The sequence below is a fragment of the Syngnathus typhle genome, linkage group LG6, assembly GCF_033458585.1.
Source record: "Syngnathus typhle isolate RoL2023-S1 ecotype Sweden linkage group LG6, RoL_Styp_1.0, whole genome shotgun sequence".
NCBI lineage: Eukaryota > Metazoa > Chordata > Actinopteri > Syngnathiformes > Syngnathidae > Syngnathus > Syngnathus typhle.
In genome coordinates this window covers 5,789,907-5,807,573 of record NC_083743.1, presented here as the reverse complement: position 1 = coordinate 5,807,573, position 17,667 = coordinate 5,789,907, and the positions used below count along the sequence as shown (strand labels likewise).

The window sequence follows — 17,667 nt, the reverse complement described above, 5'->3', positions numbered from 1 at the left end:
GTTTTGAGTGGAAGCAAATTCCTGCATTTTTTTTTTCTAATCTGGTTTTCCACAAAAGCATGTTTGTGTGACCCGGCTCCCTCTTGTACTCGCTCTGCAGATGAACCCGAGGTGAAGATCGAGGGCTTTGACGCCAACTGGTACCTGAACCGCCAGAATGTTCAGCTGACCTGCCGGGCGGATGCCAACCCGCCGGTCACCATCTACCAATGGAAACTGTGAGTGGTGCCCACACGTCACAAAAAAAACCTCTACTTTTTTTATTATCTTTATTATTCTTTTATCATTATACATTTTTTATGTTATTCTATTTTGGGGTTTGTCTGTTTACTTCACCTAAGCTATTTTTCTTTTATCCGAATGATCTTTTTGGCTGGCTTTTTTTAATACTCAAAGGTTTTGTTTGTTTGTTTTTCCCCTATTTATTCGTTTGTCGTTCTTAACATTTTCTTTTTAAAGCTTCATGCAGAGTGATGCACAGCTCTATTTTCTTCCTTTATTTTTTTCTTGAGTTTTGCAAAGGTTTCTGTGCCGAGCAGACACGGCAGGCTAATGTATGACAAATTTGCACCCCCCGCGGGTAATAAAGCATAATAAAAGCGCATAATGAAGTCAAGTTAACAGAATGAGTGGGCTCGCTCAGCTTGGTCTCCGTGTGGCGAAGCATTTTTAAAATGATGACAGCAGGGCCTCGTCGCATAGCAGTCGATGCGCTCTGTACACAGCGCAACAATCAGCCCTCCTGATAAACAGCTAAAGAAGTCTTGACTGTCTCACAAATGGTGCAATTGTGCCCATCAATAAAACTCGGAAGTAAAAGATTTAAATAACATTACTGCATGGCATATTGCAGTAATTCTGTAACATTTCTTAGTATTCCACATGCGACACATTTTACAAACACATTTCTTAAATCCATCTAAAGCATTTCGCAATCAAAATATTCCTCAAATTTCGTGCGTTTGACCAAAGTTTCTGTATCATGCTCGACACTTTTTTTTTTGGGAGTTGTACAAACACGTCTAGGATATCTTCAGTGTCCTTGCCGTGCTACTTCTCTCCGGTGGCTTGTTTGTTTTGATGGCGATAAGAAGCCTGACCCGAGGCCGATCACAATGGCTCCATTGGAGCAATGATGCCAAAAACAAACAACAGTTCCAATCTCGGTCCTTGAATGGAAATTCAGAGACTCTTTCAAATTGTTCACGAGTTGACAATGTAATATTTTTTATTTATTTATTTATTTTTTTATACCCTCGTAGCTGCTAATATTGATCGAATGCCAACATGCTAGAGTTCATATAGGAACAAATATTGCTAACGTTTCCCACGATTTCATCTTTTTGTATTCTCGCACTATAGCACAAAAACTGTTCCGTGGCTTCTTTTGTTTGTAAACAGCAGCGTCGAGCCCAAGTACACAGAGATGAATGCGGCAATTTATGCGCTAAATGCTCAGCGGCGGCGAGGTGAACGAATAAGTCACGCCAGCGGAGTAGACGTAGATTAATTGATCATCGTAACCACGGCGTGAGCCTCCCTCCGGTTAGCGCTTTTATGTATGCGTGCATATATATCAAGCTAGCGCTCAGCAAGAGAAGCTCGGATAAAGAACTCAAAGGACGATGCGGGGGAGGGGGGATCAAATGCGGCAGATAGGAGAGATGTGATCTAGGAAGACGAGGGCGCGGCGCTGACAGATCGGAGGGGACGGCCATTGCGGCGCTGAAAGCCAGACGCCAAATTTGTTGTGAAGGCTCCCCTGGGCTCGGCGCTGGAGGTCAGCGCAAGGCTGTGACGGAAGTGTCCGGAACAGGCTGGTCCAGGGCTTGCGCACACACACTTAGCACATAGCAGAGGTGTCAGGGCATCCACTGACATTCATGTCATTAGCGTGACATCATATTTCAGGTCTGTTGAATTGCTGTTAATGTTAACAAAGTCAAAACAATCACCCACCTAAGAGTGTAAAAACAAAGTTAACCGCATTCAAATTCAAACAATAATCCTTCATGTTAACTACTGTCAATAGTAAAAGTGTCAAAATGTGTCAAAAATGTTAAACGGTCAGTACTAAAAATGTCAAAACAATAAAACACACATGTTAACCATTATTTAGATGTTATTAAAGATTTCAAACACGAGGAAATGGACTCCCGTTAATACAGCGACCGTCAAAGCGCACTCGCCAGAGTCCGACACTCTCGTCCATTCGCGGTCAATGAAGCCAACGAAGGAAACGGGCGACTTGTTGTTGGAAATCGATACGGCCGCAACAGGCACGGCGGCCCCTCCTTCACGTGTAAATGAATAAAGAGGCTATCCGATGCATGACCTGATCAAGCGAGCGGAAGCATTGCCGTGGCGGCAAACACCTGAGGCCACTTCATTGACAGGTTATCATTTCATCAGTTGGTCTTCCGGGGTAGGGGGGGAGTAAGCCCCCCGAACACAAATGTTGACTCCATCTCCCACTTACATACCTGTTTAACGACCCCCCCTCAGGCCGCAGCATACCTATTGGGATCTGGTTGCTCAGTCATTAAGTATGACAGATTACATTCAACATGCAACTCTGTCTAATATTGCGTAGACATGCACGCTACGTTTTCCCCATTTTCTGCCCTGCGAATGCTCCTCTTTTTTTTTTTTCCTGGTTTCTAATCTCCCGCAGGGCAGCTAGCTTACCTGATGAAATGCAGACAATAAGCCGTTTGTCAAAGTAAGCCCCGAAACACAACCTATAAGTCCCCTCGTATACTGACGTCATTTTCAGTCTTCTGACATTTGTACAATTCATTTTATTTCAATATGTGTCTTTGCTATTTATATTTTGTTTTTTGTCATTGAAATGTCTTTTTTTTTCCAGTTTTGACATTTTTTACAATTCATTTTATTTCAGGACATTTTTTATTTACTATATTGGATGTTTGTTTCTCGTATAAATTTTCAGCTTTCAGTGTGCAACGTCCCTGTTGGGGCCTCCCTCGTAATTTAGAAAGATGGACGATGGTCGCGATCTGTGCGCGGTGCCGTATTTTCTGCTTTTCTCTCTAACGCTCTTTCCCTCCACCTTCCAGCTTGAACGGCTCACTGCCGAGCAACGTGGAGATCAAGAACAACAGCTTGTTCTTCAAGGGCCCCGTCACCTACGACTTGGCCGGCACGTACGTGTGCGACGCCACCAACGGCATCGGCACGCGCACCGGCATCGTGGACGTCAACATCACCGGTAGGCGGCCGTTCTTCGGCGCTTTCTTGTTCTTTTGCCGTTCTCTGGCATGGCTTCATAACTGGCAAGAGCAAAAAGCTACTAACAAAGCTACAAGCCGTCTCCGATTCTATGTTTTGCTAACAGCTTGCTCATGAATGAGTGTGGTAGTGACTGTGTAGCGACCGGTGGGGTCGCTAAGCAATTGCTTAGCGCTGACAAATGAAAGAAGTTGTAAAAAATGCAAGTTGCTAGTGTTGGAAGGACTTAAGTGACTAAGCAGCTGCCAAAAATCCGCAGTCGCTAAGCGCTAGCTGGCTAAGTGACAAGGTTTGCCAAAATGCCATCGCCGTGAGCTTTTTGTTGTTTTGAGATTTTCATTGGTTAGCGACAAAATTGGAGAAGCTAGCTTCACTCGGATGTAGCCGATGATACGTCGATGCTAATATCATAAAAGTGCGGGAATGAACCAGTGTTGTGCAACCCTGAATAACGTTGGGGAAGTTGGTAGCGGGTTTATTGACGGATGATTCAGCAACATCGTGGTGGGCGTAGAAACATCTTACTTAAACGTATGGATTTTTTTTGCGCTCCTCCCAGGCGGGGGTGGTGCTGTACCAACACTCTAGTTAGTGACTCACATCCTGTCTCGGGAACAACTTGTCATACAGTGCCTTTATTTTTATTTGCTATTCTTTCTTGATAGGAGAGGTGGGGGGTGTATTGTGTGATAATTCAGGTGTGAGAGGCGGCCGTTAGTCACCAGACAGGAAAGCGAGGAAGCAATCGGCTCATACGAAAGGCCCCTGAACGCCACACAATGCGACGCAAAGACAAAGAGGAAAAGCCACTGAAGTCATTTTCTCTATTTATTGTCAATGAGCACGCTTTGTTCTACTGCCGCCGTCTGTGTCTTTGTGCTGAGTGACTCTAGAGAGACGATACTTCATTTAAGCACATTCAGCTGCTGGATGTTTGCATACGCCGTTTCAATGCACGACTTGGTTTTTCTGCCTGGTTGCGTAGCTCACTGAAAGTGGCCGAGTGCGAGTCGGTCGATAAAGCACAATCGAGGCGCAACCTATCTAGCTAGTCAACGAGTAAGGACAGACTTGACTTGTTCTTACTGGTGGCTGGTGAAGTAACAAACGTTTGTTTTCAAGTTTGATCAACAAAAAATCTGTTTTGGACAAGTTCCCAAAGGTTCACAATTTTTTTTATATGAGCGGTGAAAGGTCACAGTCTAACCCAACATAGCTGCTGGGAGTTCCAACACGCCGGCCTGTCAAATTTCAGGGTAACAGATGACTGTCAAACACAGGGTTGGTTGCCGTTTGATGTGGCGAGGAATGCGGCGGCTTGCCGGAACATGCCCACGCGCCTCGACATTGCAGGTGCTACGTGACGGGGAGATGAAACTGTTTCCTGGGCCGATTCAGGTCGAGACTTGTTTTCGTAATGTACAATGCCAATTCCTTGTTTGTTATCTGGAGCGGCAAATGCAAGACACGCTCTAAGCCAGAGGTTCTTAAACTCTTTCCGTTCAAGAGAGTACATTTGCAAAGAGCCTCATAAGCCTGTTTAACCTAACGACCTTAATGCCAAAGTAATTATTTGTTTTTGGAATGCTTCATCTAAATATTGACATGACCTGTCTGCAAAACGATTGGCATTGTTTACAATACATAAAGCACCTCAGTTTCCAGGGGAATCCTTATTTGTCTCAGACAAGATTGTTTACGATCTCAACGTTTGAGTTCCATACAGCTATTTTTAAGCGTTTTGAATTAAAACAGATGCAAAAGGTTTTTCTTTGGATGAAATGCGAATGTGTAGCAACATATTGTCGGGATAGAACGAGCGAGGACATGCTAAGTTTTGATTCGAAGACTCTTGGGGCAAGCTTAGCAGCGACTTGTCGGCACCTAACTGTGTCATTGCCAACAGGTAGCATTATCCGGAGCGATTTGATTTTGAAGTCTCTAAAATGCTAACAGCTTGATTTCTGCTCGCTCCAAGATTAGTAGTGTGTCACAAAAGGGATTAACATTGCGAACATTATATATAACTAGCCGAGTGCTTAGCGACAAAGGACCTCTCGACTCTTTCAATAGCACTTTTTTGGTATTAGGTTCTGTTAAATTTTCAGGTCCATGTAAAGCTAACATTTAGCGCCTTACTGATTAAGAAAAAGTGCTATATATCTTTTGATGAGAAGACTCCTGAACCAACTGGTAGCTAATATTGCGTACCTGCTAACAGGTAGCATTAGTCCGCAGCAATGTGATTTTGCGGTCTGGAAAATGTCAACAGATTGTTTCTCGTGGTTGAATAACTTCATTTTATGGTGTCGGCTTCCGGTCAATTCTTGTTTCTCGCCTTCCAGACAAGTTTGTTTACCTGCTCTTACATTTGATTTCCAAATGTTGCTTTAAAGGGCAGAAATGTAATCATTTCATATTTAGTCAATAACGCGTTCACGCCTTGGCCTTTTCCCGCCGGCTCCGAACTGTACCCGAGACGCTGACAGAAAATATCAGACGTCCGGCGTCTATCAAAATGGGATGTTATTCGAATGCGCGGTCGCTGCGTGCGATGTGCATTATGCATGAGCGTGGACTGACACAGCAGTACAAGTCTGCCAGGGAAAACATCCCTGCTTCCACTTTTCGCCAAGATAAAACGTCCGAGACAAGGTGTTGCGTATCCGAGGAAATCTGTTTTCACCGCGCCGGGAAGCAACGCTGATGGAGCACTTAAGAGAGGCAAATTTTAATCAAGCTCTTCGCTCTTCGCCCCACCGTTTGTCAGCGCTCAGCAGATAGCGACGGCCAAGGAGCACCTTGTTTCAATTAGTTTGGGGGGGGGAGGCGTCGAACCGCAATGAGTCACGCGGGCACGGAGCGCTTCCTCCAAGGACGCGCGTCGTTCGTTGCAATCTAATGAAGCACCTTCGTCTTTTAATCACTTCTCCCTTAAGATAAACCAAAGAAAAACAGGCCTGTTTTTCTTCAAAACAAATTGCTTATTCCCATTTCGCTCACAACTCTACAGAAGGGAAGCCGACAGGTACTCCGCTCCGATTAATCAACTCGTTGGAGAAGGGCATCGGATGTTAAACAAACCTGGTCGCTTAGCTTGTCTCGGTAGCAAATTAGCCGAGTGAAATTGTAATTTGGCCAAATTTCCATACTTATTACTATAGATATGGGGATACTAGCTTCTCTTATCGCCTAGGTTAGCAGCTAACTACATAGCTGGACTCGAATAAATTGCGCCCACAACTGGCAATATATTGATGTTACCTACTTTTAATCAAGCAAATTCTCAAATCTTAGGTCTTAAATTTTTGTCAATGAAAATTTACTGATATGCTAATCAACCCCGGAAACAAAATAGTTGCTCTAAAATTAATCTATGCACAGCTGGCTGTTGAAGTTGGGAACGTTTGATCATCTAATTCTCAACAATCAAGGCAGCAAATTGGAAAGGTCAAGATTAATTTGTACGCATCCGCAATTGGCTGGTGAATTCAACTGTGTGTATCATCTTTGCAACAGTGTGGAATAGTTGTGGCTAGCTTCCATCCATCCATCTGTCCATTTTTCCATTATTTTTTCTTCTGCCTATTCCGGTCACCGTCACAGACTGGCTGAAGTCTGTCAAAGCTGTCAATCTTGAGGCTGTTCCAATAACTAGGAAATCGGAAATTTCAAGAAAAATACAATATACTGACACTCAGAGTTCCTGCTAGGGATGCAGTCGGATATTTGTCCAATTCCTTCTCGGTAGCAAAAGTGATGCCCAACTTTGGACAATGATGACTACTTAGTGTTTTCTTTTTTAAAATACTATTTTATAACGCAATTCAGTCTTTAATGAACTCAACATTTCCATGACTGTCAATTAATAAGACGATTCACTCTTTAGGATTTTTTGGGGACCATCAAAGACCATTACCAACAAAGACAAGTGTTTTCATTTGCGCTAGAGTATGTTTATATAAACATGAAAGACAATTGAGCATTCATTAAACATCAAAAGCAGTTAAGTTTTGAATGAATCTTTTTTTGTAAAAGCAAAAGACAGTTCCGAGTCATCAACCTAATGAGCATTCCGTATATAATCGTACATTTCAAAGAAAATGTTGAGACTTCAAACTAATCGAGTTTTTATAAACATGCAATGAACTTGCGCTGTGGTCATCTAAGAAACGGAAATCAGCCTCTTTTTTTTTTTTTTTTACACTAATCACCTTCGGAAACAAGCCCGCTCTGTTTTTGTGCGGTGGGCAAAATGATACCGCCGTCTTCATTTTCTTCCCCACACAATAAGTGCTAATGAATGGCCTCTCTGTTCGCAAAGGCCTCACAATTATGCCATAATCACCCATCCTCTTGTCTTTTGTTTTCATTGTACTGATAAATGTGGGAACATTTATTTGCCCTTCTGGTGGGTCGACCTGTGGAAATTTTCATTTAAATATTATTATTGTTAGTTTTTTTTCTTTTTTAAACACCCCCCCCACAGAGACGTTTTATCGCACAGGTGGGAAACTTGTTCTGTCTCAAAGTTTGCACCGCAGCCTCACAGCAATCAAATGCTGAGGCAATTGTGTAATTTATCGGGTTTATTGTTGTTATTATTAGGATTCCATCTTACTGTAGATGTGGTGCGATGTAAGTAACGGCCATAAGGTAGCGGCAAAGCACCGCACGAAACTCATCAATTCACGTTGACATAGTTCAGTGCTTCTCAAATAGTGGGGCGCGCCCCCCTTGGGGGGCGCGGTGCTATTCCTGGGGGGGCGCGTGTGACCCTGGGGAACAGGCTTTTTTTTTTGGCAGTACTAGAATAAAGTGTAATTGCGCGTTTACTACAGCAGGGGGCAGTGGCGCTCTCATTGTTACTTCTGTCACGTTTGCGACAGTGCAACATTTTACGACTTACAAGACAAGTTAGGATAGTCACGGTGGGGAGGGGGGGCGCGAATAGTTTTCTTCTTGCTAGGGGGGGGCGTAACAGAAAATAATTGAGAATCACTGACATAGTTCATGATAAGGATAAGCCTGTTTATATTATACACTTTTTTTATTACACAATTATACATTTGTGCGGTTCCACTGTTTTAACCAGCCTAAGGAAGGCAACCATACTTGTAATGTGCTTTGCGCTGTAAACAATTTTTATATCCTTGTTTTATCGCCATCAAGGAGGAGGAGATGATATCAGAGAAGTTAAGGTTCAGCCCATGGGCGAACCTAGCTTCCAGAGATATATTTTATTCTATCTGAAGCTTCTTTTTTTATCTGAGTCAAGGTGCACTAAAGCTTTTTGTTCAACCAGATCCGTCAAGAACAGGAGGAAAGTAGACAAATGCATTGCTAACATCCGGCAGTAGGAAAAAATGGGAAATAAGATGGGCTCAGGCACATGATGAAAGTGGATTTTGGAAAGGATTGAAGGCCAAAAGAAACTTTACTCCCTTAACTAACCTCTTTTTGGAGAACGTGTGAATAATCCAGTGCTTCTGTTTAAAGATTCCCATGTTAGCAAGAAAGCAGCGGTCGGTGTTGAGAAAAATACAAAATGGAGATGAAAAGTTTGGATGTTGGAGAACATCTACAAAAAGATTTGACATTTTCCAAGAGAGTTTTCAGAGGCCAAACCGCCACCTTCTGCTAGTAGCAATGCAAAGATATTTATAATCGCACACTGGGGCAGGTTGACTCGTCTGGTTCGACCTTGTTGTCGGCCGAAACGCTCTTTCGCAGACACAGTCGGGCCGACGGCGAAGCGACGCGTCCTCGCTGCGGGAGGCCTTGCCTCGGCCAAGATCACCCCTCATTATCCAAATGAGGCATTAGCGTCAACGCGCCTCCAGACCACATGTACGTGCGTGCTGTAGTTGAGTTAGTGCTTCGGCTAATGCTAATTAAAACCACTTGAAAGGTCTATTTGGTGGTCTTCAGACTTGTGCGTCCTATCATGACAATCCCATTTAGTCTTGTACAATTTGTTTGTTAGCGCCAAAGACAATTATTCATCTCAATTTTTAATCGTGAGGATGAGATTAATCTCTTGAATGTTAATTTTTTTAATCTCAATTTTTAATCTAATACATTTTTAATCTCTGAGCGTATAGTTCCGAAACATCAGACTATATGTAGTAAATGTAGAACATCAAAACCACTTCCAAGTACCCTAATATATGATTTCACGTACAATTTTGCAATTACTAAAGACAATTTAGTGTCAACAATGACCAGATTTGCAGTTTTCGTCAACAACGAACGAATCCGTGCTGGATTTCCTTGGTCCCGCTAGCACATATTTTCTAAATAATGCAAAAGTATTGACAGAGGCTCGACAAGATGGAGAAGGGGCTTAGGGGCATGCTCCTCCATCTTGTTGTTGTGAAGGAATAAAATGTCACCAGGAGAGCGCACGTGACAGGCGAGCTCCATTTATCATCAACATTTTTCTCCGCCAGCTCTGCTTGTTTGGCTTCTCCCGAGGATACGAGCAGCGGGGACGCGTCTGCCCGAGCGTTCTCGGTTCACAATCTCCAAGTCACGCCTCAACGACAGCGCGTCATGTAGGTCACACGCCGTCGGCTCTAGATATGTAAAAATAATAACGATCAACGAATAAAATAGGGGGAAAAAGAATACATTTAAGAAGCAAGAAGACAAGTAGAAGGTTTGGGGTAAAATGGCCGCTTGCTTAAAAAGAGCAAAAGCCTTCGCGGTGGAATACCCGCTGACCCAGTAACTCGTCTTTACGTCGCGTCCGCTCAGCGCTCCAGACTCTCGATGGCAATAAAGTGCATCAAGGAGGCCAGACGAGTTGTTGACACAGACGCACGCATTATGGAGCCCTTCAGCAAAATGGCCGCCTCCGCAAATACATTAAGTAGCACAAAGAATAGCCAGCAATGAATCAAAGAAGAGATGTATGTCACAAATGAATGAAATAGCAAATATTGCACAAATGAAAATAAAATGATTTTTTTGGGCAGGCTGCCGCTGTGCACGTTAAAAATAAATAAATAAAAAAAGCATCCTCTGTGTCCACACATTCTCCACCGATGACGTCATTGGTGTTTTGATGCGCAGTTATCTTGTCCCACACGTACGCTGAGGCTCTACCGGGGGAACATTTGACATGCTTTTGGCTTTTAAAAAGAAAGTTGTTAGATTTTTTTTTCCACCCGTTATGACTTGTATTGGCCTCTTTCAAACCACTTTGGGGGTTTTAGTAAGTGTGGCAGGTGAAGCAGACTTATGTGAAAGGCAAAAGGCTCCACAGGCTTCCCTCCATGGGAAGCAAAGTAAAAATGCGTGGCCCTCATGTCGTTTCTGTGAATAGACTTTAATCACTATGTCAACATTTAGTTGGATTGAAATCATTTTCAATACCGGTCAATCGGGTAGAACGGCTTCAGAGCAAGATATTGTGATCTTTAACCCTCTGGAGCTAACGATCCTAATATTTCTAGTTTGGGAACTTTTAAAAATAGATCTGCTTTAAACGGCTTCTTTCATGCCTGTTCTCCTGCCGTGAGTTGTAGCAAAATTTCCAAGGCGGATGTCAAAGGGTGGCATCACCTGATCTTTTATGGGAACCGGGCGGCTGGCGCTCTTTCATGTCGTCCATTTGTCCGAGCTAATTAGGCTCCGATAACGAGAGCGACGACGCACCCGTGAATCGAAGGCTGAGGATTACGGGAAAGCCTTTCCCATATTTATCCCCCTTTTGGCTGGGTGGGACAAGGTGTTCCTGCGGAGGGTGACCTCTGATTCATGTGTGTAATGAGGAGCTGTGTCTCTGTAATCCCATTAGCTGCTATGCTTAAAAGTTGATATTGGAGACGCCGTCTTTGTAAAAGAGAGAGACCAAGTCTTTGAATTGAGTGCCATTGAGATTAAGAAAAGAACAATGGAAATTGCCGTGTGTGCTCTTTTGACTAATTCACGTTTGATCAGTAGGGGGTGTGTAATGTCGCTGCCTTGGTAGTATAACGTTAGCTTTGAAGCTGACAACAACATATGGGGATTTTACAGCTACGACAAAGATGTGGCTTTTGATCGGTGTGGAATTGAATAAGACTACATAGCCGCATGGGTTCACTTGGTTGGCTTGGGTTTAGTTTTTTTACTTTAAAAGGTATCAAATGATTTTTTTTAACAATAAAGGCCAGGTAAGAGCCGATGAATGTTGACGTTGGTTAGCATTTCAAGCTAGGTGTAGCACTAATACGAGTATATCAAAGCAGACAAAGGTCTGCCAGTTGTTGTTGTTTTTTTTTTTGTTTTTTTTTAAGGCATTCAACTATACGGACAACGGTGCGGCTTTATCCCAGTCTCATAGCTTTATCTTGGTTGGCTGTGGCCTTTTGAAGACCTAAGTAAGTGTAGCCATGAGCCTACGGCTCACAAACACAAATAACTGTTTGCGTCGATAAGGAATCAACATTCAAGGGGTGGAGTCCCACCCTCGACAGATGTAACATTGATTCAAAGGCGTGTCCAAAGACTTTGGTCTATCCCCTCGGGCATGAAGGCACCACGGCGCATTTTCGTACGTTAAATAAACATGACGCCAGCAAGAATGCGACAAGAAAACACTGCTGTGAAGGAAACAAGTTTATCAAAAGCAACCTGCAGCCGCTCGTTTTTCCACTTGCGTGTCTGCACACGCTTCGATGAGACATTCCCATCCCTGCGAGGATGAGGGGGCGAGAGGGGGTCCTTTCAAAGAGAAACATAGGGCGTGGTAACGTGACAAAGTGAGGATGAAAAGGAGAAGAGGGAAATTACAAGTCGGCAAGAACAAATACAACGATGACATGCAGCGTGTTGGAATTTTTTTTTTTTTACATCTGGATTAAAACACAAAGCGGTGGATCAAAACTGTCGAGAGATGTTCACACATTTGGTCATTGTTCTTTTGTCTGCCTGTAAGAGAACGCAAATTGAATTGCTATTAATGTCTTACTCGTGTCATTTAATGGCCTTGATGTTATCTTTTCCAATCCTTTGCGTTTGACACATAAAAATAAACTGTTATATATATAGAGAGAGAATGAAATAGTGTGTGTGTGTGTGTGTGTGTGTGTGTACATATATATATATATTTAAACTAAAAGTCCATCCCCGCCTCACTGGTGTCGGCCTTCCGCCAAAAATCTCAGCATCCTTACCTTGTCTTAATTTGTCGTTATTGAAACGCTATTAATATGGCACATTGAAGGTGACGTCGCCTGTGCGGAATCGTCTGTGACAGCGCGCGGGAGGGAGCCGACGTCCCACCGACGCGTCGTCGCTAGCGGCAACACCTGCCAACAGACTGATAAAACAGCCCTGATCCTGTTCCCAGCAACACAAGGCAGCCTCTATTCGCGATGCGCCGAGAAAATATTCCAATAGCGCCTTAACCTTGACTTGGAAGCACTAAAAGCTACCATTGAGATTAATAGGTGCCAAGATGCGCAGTGAGAGGCGATAATTCAATCCAGGGGTGTGATAGATTTATACGGGCAATGAATAACATGAAATACTGCAGCCTTTTTTTTTTCTTGTATCTTTTTTTCTTTTTTTTATTGCTTCAACTGCGCCATGCCCTGTAGAAGTGCATTCATCATAGCGCGTTTACATCAGACGCGATTAGGTGAAAGATTTATAGCCGAGAACGTTTTGGTGACAAAATTGAGTGCCTGGATGGGCAGACGCTTTGGTACAGTGAAAATAATGTGTTGTCAGAAGCATGTCTTTATTTTAATTGCTTTTAAATAATGACCAAAGGGTGGTAAAATTGAGAATTTATAGCCTGGGATGTGATGGCAAATGTGTTTGTTCATGCATTTCGCTCATCAAAATATGTTTTCTGATTGATCAGTGGATGGAATTACGGTGTCGTAAATTGTGGAGGAACGCAGGTAATTCATTCTCGGCTGAAGAAATTGTTGTCAGTCGGGTGTGGTATTCTCCCGGCCTGAGGAAGTGGATGATGTCATCGTTGTGCAGGCTGCGACTTGAAAGTTTTTTTTGTGCCACGCAAATTTGACAGAAAGCACCTCGGTGTGGTTTTAGGAGGTCGTCTTGGTTTGTGTGACGGCTCGGCTGCTTTGTTTGCTCTCTGGCTGTTTGCTTTCATTGCCTCCAAGCTGATGATGAGCTTTGATTGAATGTTTGTCGCTTGTCTGATGACACCTCGTGGAATTCCAGACAATTCCAAGTTCATGCATGCATTTTTTTTTTCCCCTTTTCAACTCACGATGCACTTTTGTATGAAGCACGGGGCGGGGGATTCAATTGTGGCCACAATATAGAAAACAGTCAGCCCTCACAAAGTCGTTTGTGAATTTGTGGTCCAGAGACCAGGGGTCACCAGAGGAGTCCAAGGTCCGGAATTGGTTAACCATGACTGTATTGTGGCCACAATTTTTTGGTTATGCTTGGGGCTCTCTACTTTTGTTTTTCCAGTCTGAATTTGCATGCCGCCTCCTTTTGGGTCGGGTGGTTCGGGGGTCCGCCACGGGCTTGGGGTGTCCTCCCTTTCCCCCTTTGCTTTCCCATCCTTGTCTTTCCCGTCCTTCCATCTGCACAACCACACCTCCTCCCACCAGAGCACTGACACACTCCCTTCCATCTGTCTTTTCCTACCCAGAATTCCCTAACAACCCATCCGGGCGCAATGAGATCCCGCCGGAGCAACACAGTGCAGGCGTGGCCATCGGGCTGGCGGTAGGGGGCGTGGCCCTGTTGGGGGTTGCCGCCATACTGCTCTTCGTATTCCTCCGCCGCCGCCAGCGCACCTTCAAGGGCGACTACAGCACCAAGAAGCACGTGTTCGGCAACGGCTACAGCAAGGCGGGTGGCGGCGGGGGTCACCCGGTGCACCCCCCCATGCCCAAGAACCTGCAGTACCCGGACGACTCGGACGATGAGAAGAAACCCACGCAGATGGGGGGCGAGCGCGATTTTGACGCAGAAGCCGAGGACCTGAAGAGGCCCTACTTCACGGTGGACGAGGGCGAGAGCCGCGACTACGACGAGCGGACTCTGGCCTTCCAGTACGACGCCGAACCCGAGATAGCCGACGACATGATCTCCCAAACCGACGGCTCTGTCATCTCCAAGAAGGAGTGGTACGTGTAGCGGGCGCCGCCCCCCACCAGGAAGCCTACCAGCCCTGCGGTGGCGCACCCCCAACCCCTTCACCTCCATCACCAACCCACACTGGTCAAACTGCACCCCCCCACCCTCGGAGCCCTCCGTCCTTTCCTCACTAACCCCGCCCCCCTTTGCCGGACCCTCGAAATCACTTCTATTTACCGCCGTTTTTGTCTGGAGCCCCATCGGATCACAAACTTTGACCCGGTGCCGAGAGCTGCTGGTTCTTTAGTGTCTTTGATCTCTTGGATTATCTTATTGTAAATGTCTTAACGTGTGGACTGCTTGCAGGTGGAAGGGTTTTTCGTTGGAAAAAACGCGTGGGGAACCCGGACGGTGGCACAACCCATGCTCGCTTAAATTGATTCGAGGCAACTGGCTACTTTTTGGTCGGTGAAGACTTTCTACTTTCATCGAAAACGATTCTTCAGTTTTAGGTTTGAACGCCCCAAGGTTCACGATAGTATAGATAAAATGTTATTGTTGGACACCACACTTAGAATTTTAGAACTGAAGAAATGTTTTAGATGATATGTGAAAGTTCTTTCACCAACAAGAAGAGTCCACTTGCCGCCATTCAAGTGTTGCCAATTACCTGGAAGACGCAGAATCTACACAGACTTAATTGATCATCATGTTGTAAATGTCATAAGGTGTAGACCACTCGCTGGGAGAGATTTCGCCCGGCAAAAAGTTTGACACTGGATACATCGGTCCTTTTTTTTTTTTCTTCCGGTATGTCTATTTCCAACCCACGTCGGTCAAAGCCCGCTCGTCTCGCCAGACACCAATCATCGCCAGTCAAAGATCATTTACCGCCGTTTTAGTCTGGAGGCGAGAGCTCATTGGTGTCTCTGATCTCTTTGTTGTAAATGTCTTATCGTGTAGATCACTTGCCGGTGGAGTTTTTTTTTCAGGCACATTTATGGGGGAAAAAAAAAGTCTGACACTGGATTCATCGTGGCTTTTAAAAATCGTTTTCTTTTACGTGTCTCACTTGGTTTGTAATATTGCGATCAAAAAGACAGCAGCTATTGTTTGGTTTGGGGGGGGGGGGGGGGCGTTTTTGGAGACGGACTGGAGCCCCCCCTTTCAATCCGCCCCCTTGTCCACCATGTCGTGACATTTACAAGAGCGCTCAAGGGGGTGGCAAATGTCATCAATGACACTCGAGCGCTCACTGCGATTGAGGTCGCGCGCTAAGCGTCTGTTTATGGTACAAGGACTGCAGCGGACCCTCCAACCTATTAAAAGGGAATTCCAACATGAACGGCGGCCGTCTTGGAGCGGGACAGGTTGCCTACAGCTTTCATGTTTGTTTATTTTGATGAGAATGAATGCTTGTTTGTCTTTTTAATATATTAAAAAAAAAATCACTGTTAATGAGTGGAAAAATACAGAAATTGTATTAGGCCTTACGTTACAGTGGGACAAATGAGAATTTGATTCCCTGCTGGTAGTAATTGTAAGTCTGCTCACTTGGAAAAATGTCCAATTTCTAGAATTGATTATGGTAATAAGACAGAATCCATCTGTCCATCCAGTTTTTATAACGATTGTCCTCATTTGAGCCCAGAGTGTGCTGGAGCGTAGCCCAGCTGGTCTTGGGCGAGAGGTTCAGGCACAAGACTTTACGGTCAAGACCAGGTTCAGAAAGTAAAAAGTCTGCCGAACTTTGGTTTCTAATCAATCGATTAGCGCCTGTGGCTTAAACCAAACTGTGCATTTCTAATTTCTGGGTCTGGATTTTGAGAGCTTTTGAAATTCCCACAACGGCCATCTTCCTCCACATGACCTGTTAAGATCAGTAGTGGCCGATTGGTTGACAGGCACCAGATGATTTGGCGGAATTCCACATTGTCACAACTTTTATTTTAGGGTGTCCATAAAATCCATCAAATGTAAGACTTTTAATGATCCTTGTTAAAAATTCAGCAGGGGATCAAGTCGTTATTTCCTCCACTGCCTGCATGTTTGTGTGCGCGTGTGTGTGAGAGAGAGTGTTTGCGTGTTTTCATTTGCAGTCAAAAGTTGATGGGCACACAAACAACGCTAGCGCGTTTTTATGACATCGATATAAATATATAAATATAATAGATAAATAAATAGGAGAGAGGGAAAGCATCTAGGTGGTGAATGTTTTACAATTTTTTTTTCAGAGTAGCATGTCAACGTTTTTGTAAAAATGTAACAAAGTAAAGGGTGTCAAGACGTTTCTCTTCTGTGTCATTTTTTTTTATATGGATTCCATTTAAATACCCAACAAGTTTTTTTTTCTCCACCTTTGACGTCTGTTTTTGTCTTTTTCACGTAAGAAAAATTTGAGTTTTTCCTTCCATGTTAATATCCCGGTGCATTCAGTGCCTATCACAGCCAGTTGTTCTGTTCCCCCCCCCCAAGTAAAAAAAAAAAAAAAGCAAGTCTTAGCCCCCCCATGTGTAAGCACAACCCCATCAAAGAGATTACGAACTTGCACGCTGTCCAAGCACAAAATCAACGTCCTGCCATAGACGCTGTTTGACATTTTTTTTACATGGTCTTACCATTTTGTAATAATAATAATGACTGTAACTTCATTCCATCCTGCTTTTTTTGTACTCATCGCACTGTAAATAGTGTACATAAGATTGAGAGTGTAGGTCCACTGTGTGTGTGTGTGAGCGTGTGTGTGTTAGGGTGTTATCTAAATGGAACTGCAGCCCCAGAGACGTCAAGCGCCCCCCCACCCCCCTCGTTCCCCCCCACGCTCGTGTTTCTCAGTTTACCACTACTAGGGGGCGCCAGTTGATACGTTCGCTTTTAATGTCTACGTTACGTTCCGGGATATCGATGGCAATGGGGAAAAAAAAGAGAGAAATTGTTTTTCTTCAGCTATGTGAATGTATATTTCTGAGGGTGTTACAAAGATGGAAAAAAAAAAACAATTGTTCAAAATTGTGATGACCCAGTGAAGTAACTTGTATTTGTTTTAAGCATTAAATGATTTTAATAGTCAACTCGGTGTGTGCGTGTTGTAGAAGCAAATGCCCCTTTTTTTAAAAAAAAATTACGAGACTTTTTAGTTGCAACACGAACAGGTCGTGTAACTTTTAGATATAAAGATGTTTCTCCTGCAAAATTTGCGTCTTGGCTCGAATCTTGGAAAACATTGCACTAGGTAATGCCACAACATGGCTGCTGTCTATTTCCAGATGAGGGAAAAAGAGTGATCACTTCCCGAACGGGAAAGATGTCAAAAACCAAAAGCTTGTCTTTTTCTTGTCATAAATGTCAAGAAGA

The 17,667-nt window shown here is 44.0% G+C and overlaps 1 protein-coding gene across 1 annotated transcript in view; it reads left to right on the top strand.

Annotated features, from left to right (window-relative positions):
• nectin1b (nectin cell adhesion molecule 1b) overlaps window positions 1-17,384 on the top strand; it is a 61,586-nt gene extending 44,202 nt beyond the window's left edge. The window contains exons 5-7 of the mRNA XM_061280816.1: window positions 101-218; window positions 3,081-3,232; window positions 13,883-17,384. Coding sequence (XP_061136800.1) covers window positions 101-218; window positions 3,081-3,232; window positions 13,883-14,373 — 761 coding nt within the window. The 3' untranslated portion in view covers window positions 14,374-17,384. The remainder of the gene's footprint in view (window positions 1-100; window positions 219-3,080; window positions 3,233-13,882) is intronic.
• The last annotated feature ends 283 nt before the right edge of the window (window positions 17,385-17,667 follow it).